The sequence below is a fragment of the Mytilus edulis genome, chromosome 3 (genome assembly GCF_963676685.1).
Source record: "Mytilus edulis chromosome 3, xbMytEdul2.2, whole genome shotgun sequence".
NCBI classification, from domain to species: Eukaryota; Metazoa; Mollusca; class Bivalvia; order Mytilida; family Mytilidae; genus Mytilus; species Mytilus edulis.
This window is the reverse complement of record NC_092346.1, coordinates 19,056,281-19,079,243: the sequence shown is the minus strand read 5'-3', so window position 1 is coordinate 19,079,243 and position 22,963 is coordinate 19,056,281. Positions and strand designations below refer to the sequence as shown.

General features: G+C 32.3%; 1 protein-coding gene across 1 annotated transcript in view; it reads right to left on the bottom strand.

Annotated features, from left to right (window-relative positions):
* Positions 1–10,653, bottom strand: part of LOC139515975 (neuroglobin-like) — a 42,400-nt gene extending 31,747 nt beyond the window's left edge. The window contains exon 1 of the mRNA XM_071305771.1: positions 10,231–10,653. Coding sequence (XP_071161872.1) covers positions 10,231–10,415 — 185 coding nt within the window. The 5' untranslated portion in view covers positions 10,416–10,653. The remainder of the gene's footprint in view (positions 1–10,230) is intronic.
* Between the last annotated feature and the right edge of the window lie 12,310 nt (positions 10,654–22,963).

Below are 22,963 nucleotides of genomic sequence, written 5' to 3'. Positions count from 1 at the left end.
ATTTGTCCCGGTAATTTTTTTCCAGGCATGGTATTTCATTTCACAGGTTGATTTTTCCCAGAGGAGTGAAAATCTATCAGATTTCTGTGTTATGCGGATAGTATGTACGGGTATATATTTGCCGTATTATATTTCACAGAACCGTGTGAAAAAGAGTCCCATTAACTACTATGTAAGTTACTCTCAATCAATATATACCTGACTATAATTATAAAATGTTTACAAAGGTAAGCAACTGTCTAGGGCCAGGTAAGGGAGGGGAAAAATTAGTATTAGTACTATTTCGCAGAACGATAAACAGATGCATAGACAGACCAAGGGGGTGGGGGGAATTTAGCTTATGACATATATGTAAGAAATCATTGAAGCTTGATGGGAGTGGGCAACCCTCTGGTCCATCAGAGCCCCACACCTTTTTGAAAAGTTCTGGATCTGCCACTGAGATTTGCAGGTTTTCTTAGTAAAGATACCTTAAAATATCACAAACTGTGTGCTTTCCAGACCATAGTTTACATTTTTTTTCATATTTTGCCGTGTCAAAATGACCTAAATTTAAAGGACAGTATATAGACCCAAAAATGGTATATCACATTCTACACATCAAGATTTTAGCAGGAAAGACTGCCATTGGAGTTTTTAACCATTGTGACTTTTTAATTTGATCTACTCCACTAATTAAAGTCGTTGATGTAGAATATTTAATGTAGGTTTGTCCACATTTTGGTATATATTAATACATGTTTAGAAATAATGTTGAGCCTGTTCCTAGATGCCTGTTATAGACTTCAATATTTATTGTTTATTGAAAATAAATGGAATCAATTCTTTCAGAAAAAGTTTAATTCTATGGAAATGTATCCCCCCTTTTATAAGTTGAAAAGGCTACATAGAGGTCAATATACAGTCTCCAACAGAAAACCAAAAAAGGAAAAATAAAGTGAATTTTGGAGAATTATTAAATGTACATGCATTTGAAATATTTAAGATATATTGTTTCAATTTTTTTAGTTCTAGGTTCCACATAACTACCATTTTAGAAAACGATTTCAATGCTAAGTCTATTAGAGGGATATTTGATTTTCATTGGTTGTAAATATGGAATCTTATTGAGTGGCAAAGGAAATAGACACTGACAAGTCTTAGATAACATTTTATATAGTTTTGAATTTTTCTTCGTCAGTTGACTAAAATTAGATGGAGGTGTGTTCTAATTTCCAACAGAGGAGCAATCAACCTATATCAATATGTGCATGAAGCAAATTGATAGTTGCTAGATACTGAATGATTATATCCACAATAAAGGTTTAACCTGTGCATATATACTTAAAACAAGATAAAAAAAGTCATGTCTTTTTCAGGACTTCTGAATCCAATCATGTAGTATGGAATGTTATTGAGATATGGTTTGGGTGGATGGATGGTCATGAAGGACCTGTAGTACAAAGTATATCACTGGATTTAGCTCTTTGTCTAAGTGTATTATTAAAATACTTTGCTTTGAGCTCAGTTCATTGTTATGCAATTCATTCTTTGTGAAATTAAGATTTGACAGACAACTCTAATGGACAAGGATTTGTCAAAGTAGTATCATCTCTATGTACAATGTAAGTATTCAGGAGATAAAAGCATTCTATTTTGATTTGAACCATACATTTTATAAAAAAAAGTGGGAACAAATTTACCGGACAATGCTACTCCCACTACTAGCAATATGATGCTAGGTTGTTTTAATACATCTGTATTGCCTGCTGATGACTCGGCCCTGAGTGTAAACGGTCCTTCAATTAGGAGGGAAAAAAATTATAAGGCCTATCCAGTCTAAGGGAGCTACCATTTGATTTTTATGGGGGGAGCTAGGATGAAATTTGAAAAAAAAGGCAGGACAGGATTTTGAGTAAAAAAAAAAGGCAGGATGAGTAACTTGGCAAAAAAAAAAAGGCAGGATGACAATTGTTGTAAAAAAGTCAGGATAAGCTAAGAAAAAAGAGGCAGGACCGAATAGACTGAAAAATAAAAAGGCAGGACAGAGATTACAACTAAAAAAAAGGCAGGACAAAATTTTTCATCCTAGCCACCCCCCCCCCCCCCCCATAAAAATCAAATGGTAGCTCCCTAATCGATTTCTAAAACTATACTTCATTGCACATGTTCAACATTTTTATACAACCACAAAAAATGTGGGGTCGTAAATTGGTATCCTGTCCGAAAGATGGTTTCTGGATAATAACTTTATTATAAGTCAACAGAAATCAACAAAATTATAACACAACGTTTATAACCACAAAAGGAAGCTTGGGATTGGTTTTGGGGGTTATGGTCCCTAAGGTTTAGGAATAAGGGGTACAAAGGTGCCCAAAACAAGCTTTAACCTAGTGTCGGTTTAAAAAGTTGTGTATAAGTATTTCAATTGTTCTGAAATTGTACCACAATGTTTAATACCATAAGTAGAAGGTTCGGATATATTGTGTGGGTTATGGGACAAACAGTCTAATAATTACGGACCAAAAACAAACATTTTTGTAAATTCAAGACCCTTAATTGGAGTTTGTCCAGAATGGTTCTTGAATTACCTAATACCAATGCTTTATGAAATCTTCTTTGAAAATTGGAGTTATCTTTCTTTGTTCAGTCAACTTAAATCAATTATACAATATACAATGCAATATTCACTTTATTACCAACTGATAAATTAAAGCAGTCATTAATAACCATTCAGTGATTGCAAGCACTTTCTAGGGTATGCCCTTTTACAAATGGAAAAATTATACATTTTTTTAGTTTCTGATCTCTTAACTGAAGTTTGTCTCCTCTAAATGTTTCTCATTTCAGAAATTAAAAAGAAAATTTCTTTAGATATTTTTGTTTGAAAGGATTAATATTCAGCAGCATAGTGAATTGCTCCTAACACAAAAGCAAAACAAATATTTAAGTTCATTAGACCACATTCATTCTGTGTCAGAAACCTAAGCTGTGTCATCTATTTAATCACAATTCAAACTCAGAGCTGTTTCCAGCTTGAATGTTGTGTCAATACTAGCCCCAACTGTTCAGGCTTCGACCTCTGCAGTCGTATAAAGCTGGGCTTTGCGGAGCATCTGGTCCATTCATTTGTTTATTTTTCAATTTGTGTGAATTAACATAGTTACAGTAAATGCTAATTACTGCACTTTCATACCACAACAAATATTGTATTGGTACATGTATCACTCAGCAAATGTGTATCCATATAACAAAAAAAATGAAAAGGAATAATTTTGCATTACCTTTTGAATACTATGACTTTTTAGATATGTAGACATATTAAGACTCATTAGTAGATGTTGATAATATTGGCTTAAAATGCTTGAAATTCTATCAGATTACTTTTGGAGCAGTTATGAGTTTTGAAATTAGAAAGATCATATCATATGCAACAAGTGTAGTAAGTTTCAAGTTGATTGGAATTCAGCTTCATCAAAAACTACTTTGACCAAAAACTTTAACCTGAAACTCCCACTTCCATTTTCTATGTTCAATGGACCGTGAAATTGGGGTCAAAAGTCTAATTTGGCTTTAAAATTAGAAAGATCATATCATAATGAACATGTGTACTAAGTTTCGAGTTGATTGGACTTCAGCTTCATCAAAAACTACCTTGACCAAAAACTTTAACCTAAAGCGGGACAAACGAACGAACGGACCCACAGACCAGAAAACATAATGCCTATCTACTATTGTAGGTGGGGGCATAAAAAATTTAATAAATAACACTCATAATGCTCAGATTGGTTGTCATCGTGCAACATAGTTAATAACACCATATAGAAAAAACATAGAACTCATTTTGTCATAAGACACTGTCAAACATCCATACATACTATCCACACTCATCTGTGTCCACACTTGTTATTTATATAAAAAATAATCATTTTCCTCCATTTGACTCATTAGGTGTATAGCTCAAAGGTAAAATATGACGAATGTAAAATTTTAGGCTAATTTGTCGATAACAGAAGCGAAAATTGGGCATTTAACACTTCCAGACGAAGGACATTCCTATCTTCTAAACACAAAAATAACACGTCAGATTAACAAACACATAAAGGTCATGTAGATGATCAGTCAGTAAACTCGATTTAGCTGGATATCTGTGTAGTGGAATAAACCGACACAGTAAACTTGATTTAGCTGGATATCTGTGTAGTGGAATAAACCGACACAGTAAACTTGATTTAGCTGGATATCTGTGGTGGAATAAACCGACACAGTAAACTTGATTTAGCTGGATATCTATATATGTCGTCGAAAAGACTGGTACTTATAATGAGAGGGTGTTCTTATTACTAGTTATTGAGTATAAAATTATCCCCGATTTCAAAGCTGTAACATTTTATTTTTTGGGGGAGGGTCGTCCGTGTGTCAACATATGTGTACGTTCGTTCTTCCTTTTGTTCCTCTTTTTTATTCTCAACCGCTTCTGAACTGCTTTCCAAAAATTTTGTAAAACGTTACCAGAATCTCAATGACATGTTTTCATCAGAGATAATTTTTTTTGAGTTATTCTTTGGGACGAAATGGGCATGAATGTATCTACAAACTTTTTGTGCACTAAAGAACATTTTAGTATTGCCGCCTATATAGGAATTAGGAATATGATGCCGTGATATCTTTTTATCACTCTGCGCAAATGCATGCATACATTTCTATAAAACACAGGAATTAGGAAATAGTATTGAGAATAGAACCGAACCTTTTCATTTTTAGCATGGGTATGAATGTTAGCACGATAACAATGGGTAAATACTAGACTGAATTATATGAAAAATCAAAATGCTGCAAAAAGTCCATCGTTTATTAAGAACCGAAGAATTGTGGGTCATTTTATTGTTTCAACAAAGTGTTCGTTGTCAGGCCATTGGCAGGTCATCCATTATTAACTAATCAGATTATTCGGACTACATGCATAAACTTTAAAAAGCTGCAAATATCAGAGCATTTACGTTATCATACATTTACTAAGCAATGTTTACATTCTTTATTGACAAAGCAATAATATGTCATACAGAGTTTGCTTTCGTAATTCTTTTTGGCGAGTTGTCATATTTAGCGAGTTGTCATTTCAAAGCCGTGCTTTCGTAATGAATGCTATTTAGCGAGTTGTCATTTCAAAGCCGTGCTTTCGTAATGAATTCTCTTTGACGAGTTGTCATGTCAATGCCGAAGTGTCAGGGTTAAAGCATGGATGAAATATTTAATAACAATATTGGTATTCAATCTAAATATTTTCGAGATGTGTATAAACATGCTATGCTGATCACACTTCTAGATTGTTACATGCTATATATCCAATCTCACTTAATGTAATCTAAAATTAATTTGAGGTTAAAAATAGATGAAGCCATGATAGTGTAAGGTTAATTGTCTGAATCAAGCGGTATCGAGAAAAATACGAAATAAAATGATGAGTAAAAGCTGTCTTGTATATAATAGATCTAATTATCTTTGCTTAAGTTAGAGGTTCGTGATGGATAGCAATCAACGTATAATAGCCAAAATCGCTTCCTGCATCTATATGGTCCCAGGGGCGGATCCAGCCATTTTTAAAAAGGGGGTCCCAACCCAGGACAAAAAAAGGGGGGTCTAAATATATGTCCCCATTCAAATGCATTGATAATCCAAAAAAAGGGGTTCCACCCTTGATCTGTCACTGGGTCCAAAGGTTGTTCGTTTCCTCGTGTTTTCTACTTTCCTCAATACACTGTTACCCCTCGATATAATACATTTATAGCTCACCAATAACTTAATTTCTCAAACACAAAATTTTAATTTTCCATCGCAAATACTAAAACACTGCTGGTAAAATACTTGCAAATTCTATATGATTTTTAGTGTATTTACATACAATTTAAAATTCAATTCTTCCTATGCATTTTTTGGGGGAAACCCAGGGATCTCAAAAAAGACTACGTTAGAACAAATCAAGAATATGATATCATATATATATTTTCCCAATGTTTTAGGGTTTTTGTATTTCACAGCCGACTATATCCTTTTTTTTCATTTTTGATTATGTATAAAATGTTTGTAGTGTTTGTTTGTTTTACAATTTTTAATTGGGTTTGCAGATACACCGATGTGTGTTTAGACGGCAATGCCAATGTCGGCGTGTAGTTGTCCTGATATTATTATCGATTTATTAGAATACTCTATTAATGAACATAATAGTGTCATTACTAAAAGCTGCAATATCAATTATAGCAATAGCACTTTTTTGCTAAAACCATTTAGTTCTGTTTAACACATTCAGCAAGGCGTAGTATACTTCTACAAAGTTGAAGGTAAACCATGGTAAATAAAACAAATTTGTTCGAAATCTGTACTTTTTACGTTACTAGCTAGTATGTGTAATTGGTAAAGTCTATAGCAGGACTACACAAAGTTTTAAAATGCAATTGAATACTCATTATCTCATTTATAAAAGATGTTATTAAAATATACATCTTAATTCAGTATTCAAAATAAACGTCCACATTCCATTGGCTGTACTGGGAACGTCAATTATGATAAGGGACGTTATATGGATTAAAATATAGCTATGCACTTGCCAGACATTGATTGGCTCTCTGGAAGGTAATGGGTATACTTGCAATTGCTTTTAATGTTTGGCATCTGCTTGACTCAGGTGTGTATTTCAAATTCACACTAACTTCTCTTGAATATATAAAAAGTAATTTCCATTACTTGGGGTTGCTATTTTGTAGCTTTAAGTTATCGGTTTGTATTTTAACGTTACACGCAAAAATATAAAAAATGAGAAAATGTGGTATGATTACAAATGAAACAAATATTCTCCGCCAGTGATCAAATGATCATGGTGAATGTTATGTGATAAACTAAGTGTCCAGTGTTTTTGTTACGCGTTTGTTTTCGTGTGGGGGGGGGGGGGGGGGGGGTATGGGGGACGACGTCGTAAATGGTAAAAGTAATTTGAATGTGATGAAATGGCAAAGAAGCTTAGATCTATAGGCCATCGTACAATCTTCAACAATGAGCAAACAAAGGACCATATAGTAAGCTTACAAGAAAACCATTTATTATATTATTTATTATAAAGAACTAACGAAAAACAAATATTACAGACATGAACCAACGACAACCAGTGCACTGTACTACAGTCTCCTGACTCGGTACAGGAAAATAAAGAAGTTGGCGGGTAGGAACTGTTTAAACTACAAAAATCCGAATTTTTTATCTGATAATCGATGATTGATTTGCTTAGATTATTCTGCTAAATTTGCAATTTTGCAATTGACAGGATTTTCTGTGAAATTTATTTCATGAAACTAATAGATTTCATGAAAACATAAGCGAAAGCTCAGAAAAAAACAATTCAATAAATCATATGAATATTAATCAAGAAATTTCCAAGGACGAGCAAGTCAGGGAAACATCAAATTTATTAAGTGTGGCCTAATATATTATTGACTTAAGTAATTAGTCAATAACCCAAGGCATATCTCATTCATATTTTATAATCTAGGATTCGTTCTTCTGTATAATAAGAAATAAAACGGAATACACTTCTTTGATCCGGATTTGATTTTTAATTGAAATGCCATTCAGTGATAGTTATCATACATAAACAACGCATCAAGATCTTACAATTGTTTAAGTCAATCGAATTTCCACTTGCCTTTATACTTTTTCATAGCGCGTTAAGTACATCATCATAAACACATCTGGTATTCTAAATACAGAAATGCAGATTCTGTCAATTTCAAAAATTGCTGAAATAGCAATGCTTCTCAGATCTTAACAAATAACGCACACTTCAAACCTGTAAGAAACAAGTGTATCTGAAAACACATCTTCGACGTCACACCATTTTTATCTATATCATATAGACACCGAATGTTTAGTTTCGAATCTGATCTGACACCGACTGTTCGGAATCCAATTCCATTTTTAATTTTATCTTACCGCATTCAACTCTTATCATTGGTCAGTATATGTCTTCGTCTACATATACGATTATTGTCCATGTGCGATGTCACTTAATTCAAAATACCTAAACATGGTTCAAAACTGCCATTTCAGTAGGTTTGGGTGAATCTTAATTCATTATCGTAAAAAGTACATGTATATGTTGAAATGGAATAGGTAACAGTTCAAGATTCTCTGAAACGTCTTTCAATCGTTCAAACCGAAAGTCGTTTCGATAGTCGGTATCGGGTAGGCTATCAAACAGTGCATATCCTATACCACGTGTACACATCATCATTTTTTAACGATTTCACTTTGCTTTCAATATGAATAAAATGGGGGTGGGGGGTGGTAGATACTTATCAGGCAGCTACACAACGACAGGAATAACCAAAAGACATCTATACGGTTGACCATTTATCATTGTGTGGTTCTAATTTTCTTGGTAAAAATGACATAGAAAAGAAGGGGAACACATAACATAAAGTCGGCCCGGTGCCGATCCGATCTCGATCTATATTATTGATACTATATCATATATCAACTGTTTTGTTTTTTATCGCCGTATGTTCGTGCCATCACCAAAACAACTTTTAACCTCATAAAATGATAGCATTTAAAGAATTATTGATATTTTACAACTAATGGTGTATTATTGTGTTTCAAAACTGTTTGGATGACAATCCAAGGTCATTGTCGAGGGCCAAACAGGAAAATAGACACAAGGCTTTAGCGATTTAGAATGCAATTTTAGACACCTATCGATTGTTGAAAACAGTAATGTTAATACATGTTGAGTTATATATATATTAAGGTTTTTTTTGTTTGTTGCATAGTTGTCACATGAACGTACATATGTACCCAAATTTTCTTTTATTCATGCATGTACCCATTGAATTCTGTTCAAGCTATTGCATGCAAAAAAAAAATGCAACGGTAAAATTCTATCTTATGTTTAAGGGGAGGAATTTAAATTTAGCTTTTTATCTTTACTTTTCCTTGGCAAATCCATACTTTAGTTCATGAAACAAAATAGTTACGAGTTTATAACCTTCGTTAATCCATTAATCACAATATCTTTGATCTGCTTGTGTAAATAAGATGCGGTACATAACCAATAAGACAACTATCCACCAGGGACCAAAATGGCGTGGATGTTAGCAACTTTTGGCAACTGCACATCTTCCAACAACTAGCAAGTTCCATACCTTATCATAAAAGCTATAAACTGAGACCACTGAAGAAATTACTAAAGGTAAAAAATTCAATCGAAAATACAAACGACCGTAGGTGTGTGCGAAACCAAACGCAGAAGAAACATGCAAAAGACGGAAAACAGCGACTCCCACTCGGAATAACACGCTACAATGAGTTCAATAGTTGCATTCTAAAATACCTTTTGTGATAACCTAAAAAATTCAATCTTTGGCGATCAATGCTCATCGATTTCGAAATGTATATAGCCTTTCAACTTTTTTATTCGAGCGTCACTGATGATTCTTTTGTAGACGAAATGCGCGTCTGGCGTACACAGTTATAAGCCTGGTATCTTTGATATCCCGATATAAATTTTTCATTTCGTTTTTATTATAACTTATACACAGCACTGTATTAGCAGAGAAATTTACCGCCAATTGCATCTATAAAAACCTAATACAAATCCATCAAATACCCTGTTCTTCATCAAGATATGACCAAAATATCCATTAACCTTTAACAGATTATGATGTAAATAGATTTATATACTATCTTGCCAATGAAGCATGTTTATTATATAAAAAAAGCCTTCATCACAAACATAAAGCTTATCTCCGATATATACTAACTAAACTCTAATGCACTGTCATAGCATGTTATTGTGAAACTGATCACGTAACTGTTTTCAGTGAGAGAAAAGAGCGATGGTATAATAAGTTTGCTGAGGCGGATTAAGGTCCCCACCCCAACCCCACTCTTTTGTGAGAAAAAAAAATGATATATAAATTACTCAATCACTGAAGAGTGACTGGAGCGGGTCCCCTCTTATGCAGTCAGTGCCCCCTTTTGAAATTTCTTGATCCGCGTTCATACAAGAAACAAATACACAAACATATAAATCTTATTTTAAAAGAAGTTATAAATATTGAATGTAAATAACTGAAATTACAACAAAATTTGATATCATTACAATTATCAATTTCATTAGTGTTGTCCCTTCATAAAATTTCAAAAAAACTTTTACCTTCTCACAAGTTGTGAAAAACTTCAGAGTAATAAAATATAACTTACCTCATAAAAGTGACCACGCCTACTTTTGCTATATCCTCCTTGACAACTGACCATGTTTCTCTAAGTAGCTGTTTTTGGTGGTCATTAATCGGAGGAGTTTGGACCTCCACGTTGAATGTCTGTACCGACATGTATGTCTCTCGCTTAGACGACTCGTGCACACATTGTGAAAATTCACTCCCCATCACATTATAATCAAACAGTTAATGTAATTCTGTAGAATAAGAAAATAAGATATGAAAGATTGAATACAAATTGATTTCCTGACAATCTTATTGTAAACTGGTAGATTTTAAAATTTATCATTCACAAATAAATCTCAACTTCAAACTGTACAACAGATCAATCATAATCCGTTTAAATCTTCAACAGTAGAATTTCCGTAACTTTATCATCGCATTTACATCGGCATTTAACAAGCGCTGCATCTATTTGCTTTGGTGCTATTACTAACTATAAGAGATATATATAATATCGCTGTCTGTCACAGTGAGACTAGATGTGACGACAATCTGGTTTTAATTCCATAATTAAACACGTCAACTCGAGCGAATCTCACATACACATGTATGAATAATAAATGTATACTTTTTAAAATTCGCCCCCTTTTTTTTTTTTTAAATCTCTGCAGATATAAAGTTTGTCATCTTGTAGAGAATAAAATGTCGTTTTAAAAATCAAAATGACAGTCTTTAAATATCGATATGTAAAAAAAAAACAAATTTGACTTGATTTTCAATACATTTTAATTGTAAATAAAGTTAAAATCGATATGTTAAAACAATATAATGATTTTTTTAAATTTTCATTAAATAGTGTCACATGTTATAATTGCAACATTTGTATTGTGAGTGGTTGTGTGTGTGTGATTTTTTTAAGGGAGAGAGAGAGAGAGAGAGAGAGAGATCACGTCTGGTTTGGTTTGGTTTTTTTTTTTCGTTACCATTTATCGTTCGAGTCGTTCTTTTCCTTTTTCCGTAGGAAGTCGAAGAAAGCCAAACCGAAACGCCGCTTCGTTCGGACGAAGTAGAGAAAGCCAAACACAAAATTAATTGTGTCAGTTCTACTCTAAAATGAAACCTTTGTTAGGATTAAGACATGTCTTACATGTAGGATGGTCTTACAAAGTGGTCCTTACTTTATAAAAAATCTCTTAAAGTTAGTCATAAAGTTAGAACTACGCGAGATGTGTATTATAGTGGTCTTAGGATAGTCATAATTTTCCACGGCATCCAACAGAGTTTGAAGCTCTGATTCTGTGAAACTGGTACTTTTTTTCTGCTCTTAACTATATGTTATAGTTTGGCGGATTATCAAAATGATTTGTCAAAATTAAAGATTATAATTTATGTACTTTTAGTAAAAATGCACGATTTTATCCTTTAACATGATTATTATGAGGTTTTTTCAAAAATGGCTTTTTGAACTGGTTTTAAAATTGTGAAAAGAAAATTAATGGTTTATGCGCAAATTTTGTATTGGCACAACATGGATAGAAGATTTCGAATATCTGAAATTTTTAACGCAAAATTAAGAGTAGTGAACATCATTGAATAAGTATAGATTATAACATGCCCTTTTCCATATTGGCCCTGGTATCATCCCGAGACTCCCATATCGGCCTCGAGGCTTTAGCCGAGGGCCGATATGGGTCGAGGGATGGTACCAGGGCCAATATGGAAAAGACATGTTATAATCTTTTTATCACATATTTAATTTCTGCAGAAAAGAGAAACAAAGGTCAATTATAACAATTTAATGAAAGATAAAAGGTAAAATCTTAAACATTTTATCACAAACGTGTCGTTAAGGACACAGTGACGTCACGTCATTTAGAATCAGGGCACAATATGAATATGGTCTTTTTTGCCCCGGGCAATTTTGAGGTTATTGCATATGCAAAACCAGACGTATTCGTAACAAATATGTGATAAATAATTATATAAATTAGCAGAAATGATGTCAATGTCAATGACACATGTTGTCAGTGACGTCATTTCTGCTAATTTGCCAATCAAACAAACACAGAACACGGGACACTTTTAATTTGCAAAACACTCATTTGCAAAACCGCCGCCGCCTCAAATAATAGCTACAGTGTAGTGTACTAAATAACCAAAATGTGCGGAATTACATGGGATTCAATAATTTCATTGCTTTTCTGCTGTATTTTGTAATTTGATTTAGAAAAACATGGGAATTTCAATATCCCATGGGACAGTGCAAAATCCCATGTTGTTTAAAAGTTTAGTTTTGAACAGTTATAGAACTATTAACATTTCCATGGAAAAAAAAAGATATTCAACTAAAAAGATTCATCTTTTAACAATTTACTACAAAACAGAATTCATTGTAACATACACATTAATATTACTGTATATTTATAATTTGAATCGCATAGGATTTTATTTTGTCCAATGGGATATTAAAAATCTCATGGGATTTTTTTTGTTCCATGGGACAACAAATATCCTATAGGACTACAATTATCCCATGGGACTACAAAAAATACCATGGGACTACAAAATATCCCATGGGATTTAACCAAAATCCCTTGGGATAATGGTCAGTCCCATGGGACATTGAAAATCCAATGTTTTTCTAAATCAAATTACAAAATATATATAATAATTACAGCAGAAAAGCAATGAAATTATTGAATCCCATGTAATTCCACACATTTTGGTTATATACACGACACTGTAGCTCTCATTTGAGGCGGCAGCGGATTTGCAAATGAGTGTTTTGCAAATTAAAAGTGTCCAGTGTTTTAGATAGAACGTATGGAACGCCGGAACTGTCTTATAGTGTAAATATTTAATGTGTTTTGTCGTTTGCCTTTGTCCTGTCATTTGTTCTTTATGCTATGTGCAGATGCCTTTATTTCCTGACACGGCATCTCTTTGTTATGAAAAATTAGTAATTTGTTTGGTCAAACAATTGTATGATATGTCATTGCTAAACTTTGTTGTGTAAAATATGCATTACATTATGCTGTAACTTCTATATAGTCTGCAAATAGTTCGAAACTTTATGATCAACCACCTTTTCATTCTCTTATATTTTATCTATGCTGTGTCTATTCTTCTTTTACGTAAAGTCAGTTAATAATTGCGTCCTGTCTCAAGTATTATTGTTATGTCAAATGTTCTAAAGCTTTTGTTTTGATACACCTTTGTTCTATGTAAATCTCATGATATTATAGTATTTTGGCATTATGTTTTGTTTATACATATGTATCTCCAGTGAAAAACCCAATACATCATGGTATAATTCATATGCGTTTTGCCGAACAATTGATACTCTCTGTGAGCATTCATTACGTCATGTGCAAATGCCATTTACATTATGTGCAAACAACTAATACATTTTGTGCAAACCTCGTTTTTATGTGCAAACATCGTTCACCCTGTGTGCAAACATCGTTTACCCTGTGTGCAAACATCGTTTACCTTATGTGTAAACACCTATTACGTTATGTGCAAATACCTATTAAGTTATGTATAAAAACTACATCATTATGTGCAAACACTATTACGTTATGTGCAAATACCGCTTACATTATGTGCAAACACCATGTAAGTTATGTGCAAATGGCTATTACATTATGTCCAAACATCTATTACGTTATGTGCAAACACGTATTACGTTATGTCCAAACACCTATTACGTTATGTGCAAACACCTATTACGTTCTGGTAAACGCTTTATTGACACAGATTAAAACAAAACGCATCAATGATATGCATTTTGAAAATGAAGAAAATTAAAAGTTAGACCTTTCTAACAAACTGTGGATTTTTATATTAATTATATTGATTGGTGTAAAAATGCTATATACATACAATGTATCTAGTTTTATGGGAAATTATTTTGCTCTACGCAAGAGTGTGCGTTATGCATCCATGCTTTGAAAATTTGTTTACTTTACTTGTTGAAAATTATAACAAATATACAGACACGACTTCAGTTTTCAAGAGGTGCAACCGAAATTAACAATACGATATAAAAAGGAAGATGTGGTACGAATGCTAATGTGACAACTCTTCACAAAAGACCAGGATTATTTGTTATTACCCTCCAAGTAGGGTTTTCATCTAGCGTGAAACGTGTACTAGATTAATGCTACAAATGTAATGACGTCTCCCACGATTCATGTAGCAGCTAAGGAATCCTACAAATGTTTAAGATTTTTTTTTTTCATATTAAAAACTGCATTATCCTGTAATCTACAAAAATGACGCATACACATATTTTTTTTTTGAATGAAAGGGTTATCAGCCTTGTTTCACCTTCACTGGCCATACTCGAAATTAAATCCAGCAACTTGAAACTCCAGATAATGACTTTCATTTATCCGTATTTGGTCCGGTAACTTTTCGAACCGTGTCATCAAGAACGATACAAAAAATAAATATTAAAGTAAATTGAAATGTTTTCTTCTATTATTTTTTTTATAAGTGATATGCATATCGTTTATTTTGTTGTCTATAAGAATAAATAAATAATTTCGTTGCTAAAATGGTCATCTTAACATAATTTTTCTTTTGAATTTCAGAAAAAACCTGACTATCTATAAAAAAGATGTGGTATGAATGCCAATGAGACAATTCTCCACGAGAGACCAAATGACAAAGAAATAAATAACAATATATAGATCTTCGTATGGCCTTTAACAAAACACCCATACCGAATAGTCATCTACTCTATTTATTTTTCTACCCCATTTAATTTTTCACCAGTTAAAAAAAAAATGGTTACAGTTAAGTAATTCGCTTTTATCCTGCAATTAGCTAGTTATTGTATACAAATAACAGATAAACATTTTTTTTTTGCTTTGTTTGTACATGTACAAATAAATTTTCCTGCTACCCGTTTCCATGTTGATCAATCGGTAATATATTTCTCTCTGGGTAATCTTCATTTTGGGGTTTTCTTCGAGTCCGCGTTTCAATAATTGTAAAAATCAAAGACAATGGTTAAGATTTAAAAACTTATGCTCAAATACCAGGTGTAAATTGTAAACAATATATGTACATTGTCTGAAATATAAAATGTATTAGTTCTCGCTGCGAAACAGGAGAAAATTCGGTAAGCCTCGCTTTTCGTCCTGTTTCTAAAGCTCGTACAAATAAATTTCACGTTTACCGACAAAGTACATTTATAATCAATATATTATTCCACAGTTGTTGATATATATAAAAGAAGATGTGGTATGATTGCCAATGAGACAACTATCCACAAAAGACCAAAATGACACAGACATACAAACAACTATAGGTCACCGTACGGCCTGTTAATATAAATTTATCTTTTTGTTCAATATTTCAACGAATATCGTCGTATAAACTAGAAACATCAACCTATTTTCCGAACGGAGAGTCATAAATTCAATGAATATTATTGCGGGATATACGGTATAAACGGTAAGCTTCGATGCGTTTAGTTATGAACGCGAATGGTTCGATAAATATAGCTAAATACACAATTAAGCCAAATGTTCATAAAAGGGATTTGCTACACATCATTATTTAAGAAATCTTCTGTTAAAAAAATATAAAATTTCATACAAATATATTCTTTTGGATCTAAATGTTATCATTCTAAAATATGTTTTGACAGTTTCCGTTAAATATTGCCATTTTTAGATATATCGGTCTCCCTTTTCTCGGCTACTGTTAAAGCGAAACGTTTTTTTTTTATTAATAGGTTGCGAGGCATGAAGTTCATATGATAAATCCAAATTATCCTCAAAGTGCGGTAACAATCTTAAATTGATGCAATCTTGTTCGCCTTGAAATCGACGTAACATATTTAGTCAAAATTCTTAAAATAAAATCACCTATATAACGAAAAGAAAACTGTAAAGACTTTAACACGAAAGGGAAGGCTTAAATTCTTCTGTAATTTTCTTGCTACCAATTATAAATTAAGAAAGTCATGTTTTGTATTGTTGGAATTTCGGAACCCTCTTATTCATCCGTTTAAGCACCATGAAACAATTGCCAGCTAACTCCCAGTTTTCAAAAATCTTTAAATGTGCAGTATGTCATTGATACGGTTTGAGTTCTCAAAATGAATCAAGATAAAATAAAAATAACAAGACATTTATAAAAAATATAAAACCCTTGTTATGTTTTATCAATTTTTGAGAAAATCTTTAGGTTGAAGATATTAATCAAAGTACTGAAGTACTGAACATCGGATGATCGCAAGTTAGTGGACGGTCACAAGCACTTGTCTTAGAAAACCAAATCACATCTCTTTACCTGAAAGTGACGTTAAAGTACAGATATATATTTTTTCTGTGCGTGGATGATAAATTCAACGTCATCATAGAAGTGATACAAATCAGTAAACTCTGTTTTTTTTTTTTTGTTATACATTATTTTAATATTTGTAAATTACAGTTACAGGTATATATAATTTTTATCCATTTGTATATCATTCTATTGCACTATATTAATTATAGTGCTGTGCAAGTGCATGGTTGACACTCTGCTGTAATAATTCGATTTTTCTGATAGATTGAATTTGAGTGGGCATTCATATTTTCCAGCAAAACATTCAATGTCCCACACAGAGAGAGGGAGCAAAGACAGATAACTTTGCATGAGAGATTGCAAACGTTCTTATAAATATTAATTTTTTTTTTTGCTTTATTTATGTTTCTAACGAGTTTAACGACATTTTCATATCATTAATTTATGTTCAAAACACAAATTTAACTATGTGTATTATATTTCAGATCAAATGTTATTTATTCATGGTCGTTTTATTATGCATATATATTACAACCTGAAATTGAAAATTGAAATATCAATCATTAATAAGTGTTTATTTGCATTGCTAATCTGCAATATGCACGATTTGTTTGCTAAAAAATGTTCCTGTACAATGTTTTTAAAAATGCATTAAATGTATTTTATGACTTTTGTCAATCTAGGCACACCCCCAGAGAGACACACCTCGAGAATCGTGTCTATATATTTATAAATATTTTAATTTTCAACAAGTAAAGTGAACAAAATATAAAAAGAATGGATGTATAACGCACACTCTTTAAAGGGGCACTAGCTACGAGATATATAAAAAATATAAAGTTTGATTTTTTTCTGTTCAATCAATAATGAAAGTGAAATAGTGAAATAACAATTCGCTTTTTGCAGCCAAAAAGGTTCAATTTTGTCAAATTACGCTAAGAAACATTGATAATTAGTAATTCACTTGCAAGTAAATGAGTCGACCTCTTTAAATCCGTATTCATGTGAACTTCAATTTAACCCCTAGCTAGAGATTGACAACGCATGCATTGTACGTGTACTGGTTATTTAAAGAAAAAGAATGTCAACAATGAAAGTGAATTACTACGGTAAATCATTTGATTACTAATTCGATGCACATAAAATCATTCTTAAACGGTTAAAAACAATGAGAAACATCTATTTTTAATCTATAAAATAAAATCAAACAGACGTATAAAAATCCAATTGCACGTGTTGGTTTAATCTATTCATATCTTTATTTATGTTTACATCGCTTATATGGTCATCTGAGGTCAAATCGATAGGTAATTAGGTGGCGTCTGGACTAAAATACACACGAAACGAACCTATATATTATCTACCCCATGCTCTGTAAACTGTTTATTTTAGACTTTTGATAGTTTGGATAAATGTTTTACATCGTTAAAAATCAAATATGAGAATTTGAGTCAAATCGGTGACCATGAATTTGACAGCTAGTGCCCCTTTAAATAGAACAAAAAACTAAGTATTTATATAACATTTTTATATCAATCAATATTTAAAAATACTACATTTCCAATACTAAATCAACATCCCGATGCACATATATAACCTTCAGTTGGGATTTTTTTGAAAAAAATATTTTGATGGCCTAGCTGAAAAAAATTATGTTTTGCACTGTAGCTGAAAATAAATTATGCTGTCACCTGCTTGAAAAAAAATTTTGCACTGCTGAATTTGAGAATAGTGAAAATAACAACTGTTGAGACAGTGGAACAGCAGATTATAAACATCTGTCCAGTCTACAGATTAAGCTAAGATTTATATTTATACCTTATTACTTTTTGTATTTTCCTGTAATAGTGTTTGATCCAGAAATATTTAAAAGCATTCCAAATCTCCCGCATGTATGCTACTACATGAAGACATACTTAAAACTGCAACTATTATAAACATGATATGGTCATTTTATAACAGGGATAGATATGGTATCATATTAAAGCAGTCTTTTAAAGTAGCCCTGATTGTGTATGACACATACTTGTATACCGGTAGTATTTTCCTTTGTATCATTCTGTATCATTCTTTATACCTCTTTTTCAATGGAATGTCAATTATCATAGTTGGAAACAGTGGATGTTTATAATTTGGAGCTACTCACTCTTTGCCATTACATATGGCAATGGTGGCCACTTCAATTGCAGTATTAAAATTCAAGGACTGCGGTACCTGTATGATGGACTCAGAGAATATCATAATTTTTTTGCTTTCCTTCTCATAAGAAAAAAAAAATTTTATCGGAGGAAGGTTCTGAAAATTTTTTTATGAACATAATAAAAATCCCAGGCCCCTCCCCCCCCCCCCTAGATAAGAAAATGGTTGTTGCCTTAATAGGTATTTGCACATAACGCAATAGGTCTTTGCACATAAGGTAAACTATGTTTGCACATAAGGGGAACGATGTTTGTACAAAAGGTAAACGAGAATTGCACAAAACGTACAAGTTGTTTGCACATAATGTAAATGGCATTTGCACATGACGTAATGAATGCTCACAGAGAGTATCAATTGTTCGGCAAAACGCATAGGAACTATACCATGATGTGTTGTGTTTTTCACTGGAGATACCTATGTATTAACACAACATAACGCCAAAAGACTATAATATCATGAGGTTTACATAGAACAAAAGTGTATCAAAACAAAACCTTTAGAACATTCGGCATAACAATAACACTTACGTAAAAGAAGAATAGACAGAACATAGATAAAATATGAGAGAATGTAAAGGTGGTTGATCATAAAGTTTCGAAGTATTCACAGAATATATAGTAGTAAAAGCATGATGTAAAGCCTATTGTACGCAACAAACTTTAGCAATGACATATAATACTACTGTTTGACCAAACAAATAACTAATTTGACATAACACAGAGATGCCGTGCCAAGAAATACAGACATTTGCACATAATATAAAGAAGAAACGACAGGACGTAAAGACAAAGTGACAGAACACATTAAATATTTACACTATAAGACAGTTCCGGCGTTCCATAAGAACGCCTACTTTCTTTTTACTCGATGGAATCTTGAAAATTTTGTATTAATCTTAATGTGTAATACCACCAAATCTTGGTATGTCACATCCGGTTGTATACGAAAATAGGTCGAAATAAAATATTCCCTTGAATTTGGCAGTTGTAGGTAATTAATCCTACATTTTATTGCAGTAAAACATTTCTGTTTCATAAACATATGTCTTTGGTATTTCAAAGCACCATTATTTTTTATTTTGGGTTTCTATATAATATTTTGTAAACATGAGGTTACATGGTTACTAAAGCTTGTACACAGGTTAAATAAGGGGAGAAAGTTGATTGATTAATTTCCAGTGATGGTTATTTTCTTATATGCAATGAAATGTTATGTGAATTTTTTTCTATAGGACTGGACAGGATAAAACTTTACTCATGCCAAGTATTACAAAGATGAATTCTGCACATTTTTTTGAAAATTGCAATTTAACAAAGACTAATAGGGGGAAATCAAAGGTGGTATTACACCTTAAGAATTGCGAAAACGTGGTCCATGTCCATCAAAGGTTACGTTACCATTTATTACTATGGATTTTTATAGTTATATTTGTAGTTCTTAAATATCTGTCTTTTATAAGTTTGTATTTATGTTTGCCTGACCCATATGTCGCGCAAAGCCCTTACATTTTTTTTAAGAAGAACTTAACATTAAATTTAATGGCTTAGACTTTCAATCAGAAATATATATTTATTTTTTCTGATTGATCAAACTATTTATTTCTTCTAAACTTGGGTATTGATAATTTCACTTTCCGCTTAAAAGGGTAAAATTGGCGCTTTTAGAAATGGGGTATTTTACTTTTGCATTTAAACACCCGATTTCCCCAGGTAAAATGTCCTACCATGCGCTAAAATATCATCCGCCGTGCAGTATATTAGGCTTGGGCGTTTTGAAAATACTCTGAAAATTTTGGCGCATGCGCTCATCATGTGGACAATAATCGGGGGTAATAATGCCTTATAAGACCAATGTACGTATCTCACGTGACGGTTGCATCTTTGTTCTTCATAGCATCCCAAAATATTTTATAGATTCTTGTACAACACAGCGTGACCTCCAAAACTGTGTCTCAGATTTCCAAAAACATCAATAGAACAAATTTTATATCCAATTGAATTTAGTGGTCTCTTATGAATTATTGTTGCAAATTTCATTGTAGATTTATGAGAGAATGAAATACAATAGGAAAAATCTGAGACACAGTTTGGGAGGTCAAACTGTGTTGTGCAAGAATCTATAAAATATTTTGGGATGTTATGAATAACAAAGAAGCTAAATTCATTCAAGTATGGACATCACAATATGGCAACTAATTACATAACAATTAATTATGTAATAATTATGTCATAATGAAATTATCACAATTTGAAAGATTAATCCTTCTTCTTTCTTCTGGTACCTCATTTATAAAATTTAAAGAAAGATGAGTGGAATTACATCAGTTTAAAGATGTCTGGTTGGGGATGAAAAATCTTTGTATTGTGCTACCTTAATAAACACATTTTGGTATGGTTCGAAATAAATTCATCATAGATACCAGGACTAAATTTAGTATATACGCCAGACGCGCGTTTCGTCTACAAATGACTCATCTGTGACGCTCGAATCCAAAAAAAGTTAAAAAGGCCAAATAAAGTACAAAGTTGAAGAGCATTGAGGACCAAAATTCCTATAAGTTTTGCCAAATCCATCTATGTGCACTGACAAAACCTTGCAGCAGAACTGATAAAAGATTTTGGCCAATCAGGTTGCTACTCCTAGTTTACGTATGCTTTAAAAGAGGTAACAAACTTAAATATATGAAAACTTCCGACCCGAAAGAGTATTGGAATCTTTTGAATAGGGGTAAACAGAAAAAGCAACCAAATCTTCCGCTCGAGGACTTATTCGACTTTTTTTTCAAAAAAACTGAACCAAACGGTTGAAGAACCCCTTAATTAAGAAATGTCTAATACAGATATATTTCATAATGTTGATATTGATCATTTATTATATACTTAGTAGTAAATACAGATAAATTGTATGTGTAATACAACCATTGGCAAGCTTGCTGTATCAGCCACCCGTGATGATATCGATATCAGCACGGTTACAAAAGCTTTATCACACCTTTAATTTGTATGACGTCACGTCATCGATTGCGGTCACTGTTGCTAAGGTTTTCAAATCCCTAATCTGTATGACGTCATGTCAAACCTATAATCTGTATGACGTCATTTCAAACCTCCTTATCTATATGACGTCATGTCACATAAAAAAACATCTACTTGAGGTATATGTATATAATAAAGTGTATATGATATGGCTTTTTCAATATCACACACCGTATCAACCCTCAACCAATATAATCCCTCGAGCAGAGCTCTTGGGATTATATTGGTGTCATCCCTCGAGCAGAGCTCTTGGGATTATATTGGTGTCTCGGTTTGATACGGATGCGATATTGAAAAAGCCATTAAAAATCTAAAGAATAACAAAGCCTGCAGTAAAGATTTATTATTTATTTATGTAGTAAATGAATACATGAAATCTACTGCAGATTTATTTCTTCAAATCTATGAGAAGTTATTTTTAAAATCTCACATTTGACTCCGGCGTTTTGCCCGATATTTGGCTAATTTTGAAATATAAACCCTATATATGAAGGTAAAGGCAACCAGTTTGATCCAAAAAACTTCCGTCCGATAACAATTTTGAGTTGCCTTGGTAAATTATTTACAGCTATACTTTATGAAAGATTATGTCTTTTCTCTGAAGAAACACTCTTGCTAAATGAAAATCAATTTTGGATTTCGAAAATCATACTCGACAACTGATAGTTTGTTTGCTCTATGCTCATTTTTTGAAATTTTGCTCTCTGGTATAAACTTCTTATAAATGGTATTAAAGGGAAAATATTTGTTATTTTAAATATGTATAAAGATATTAAATCCTGTATTACATATAATAAACAAAAATCAGACTATTTCTCATGTGATATTGGTGTACGGCAAGGTGAGAATTTGTCGCCTTTTCTGTTTGCCTTATTTTTGAACGATTTGCAAGATTTTTTAGAAACGGAAAATCTTCAGGGTCTTAACGTTATTGCAGATTTACTAGATGATAAGTTAAACATTTACTTAAAACTTTTTGTTCTGCTATATGCAGACGATACGGTCCTAATGTCTGAATCAAAAGAAGACTTACAAAAAATATTTAACAAATTTTGAGAGTACTGTAATATTTTGAGACTGAAAGTAAATGTTAACAAAACCAAAGTCATGGTATTTTCCAGGGGAAATCTACCTTGTGCAGATTTAAATTTTTCCTTAAATTGGTCAGATATAATACATGAATTTAACCATCTTGGTATACTATTTAGCAGGACCGGCAATTTTAGTAAAGCAATA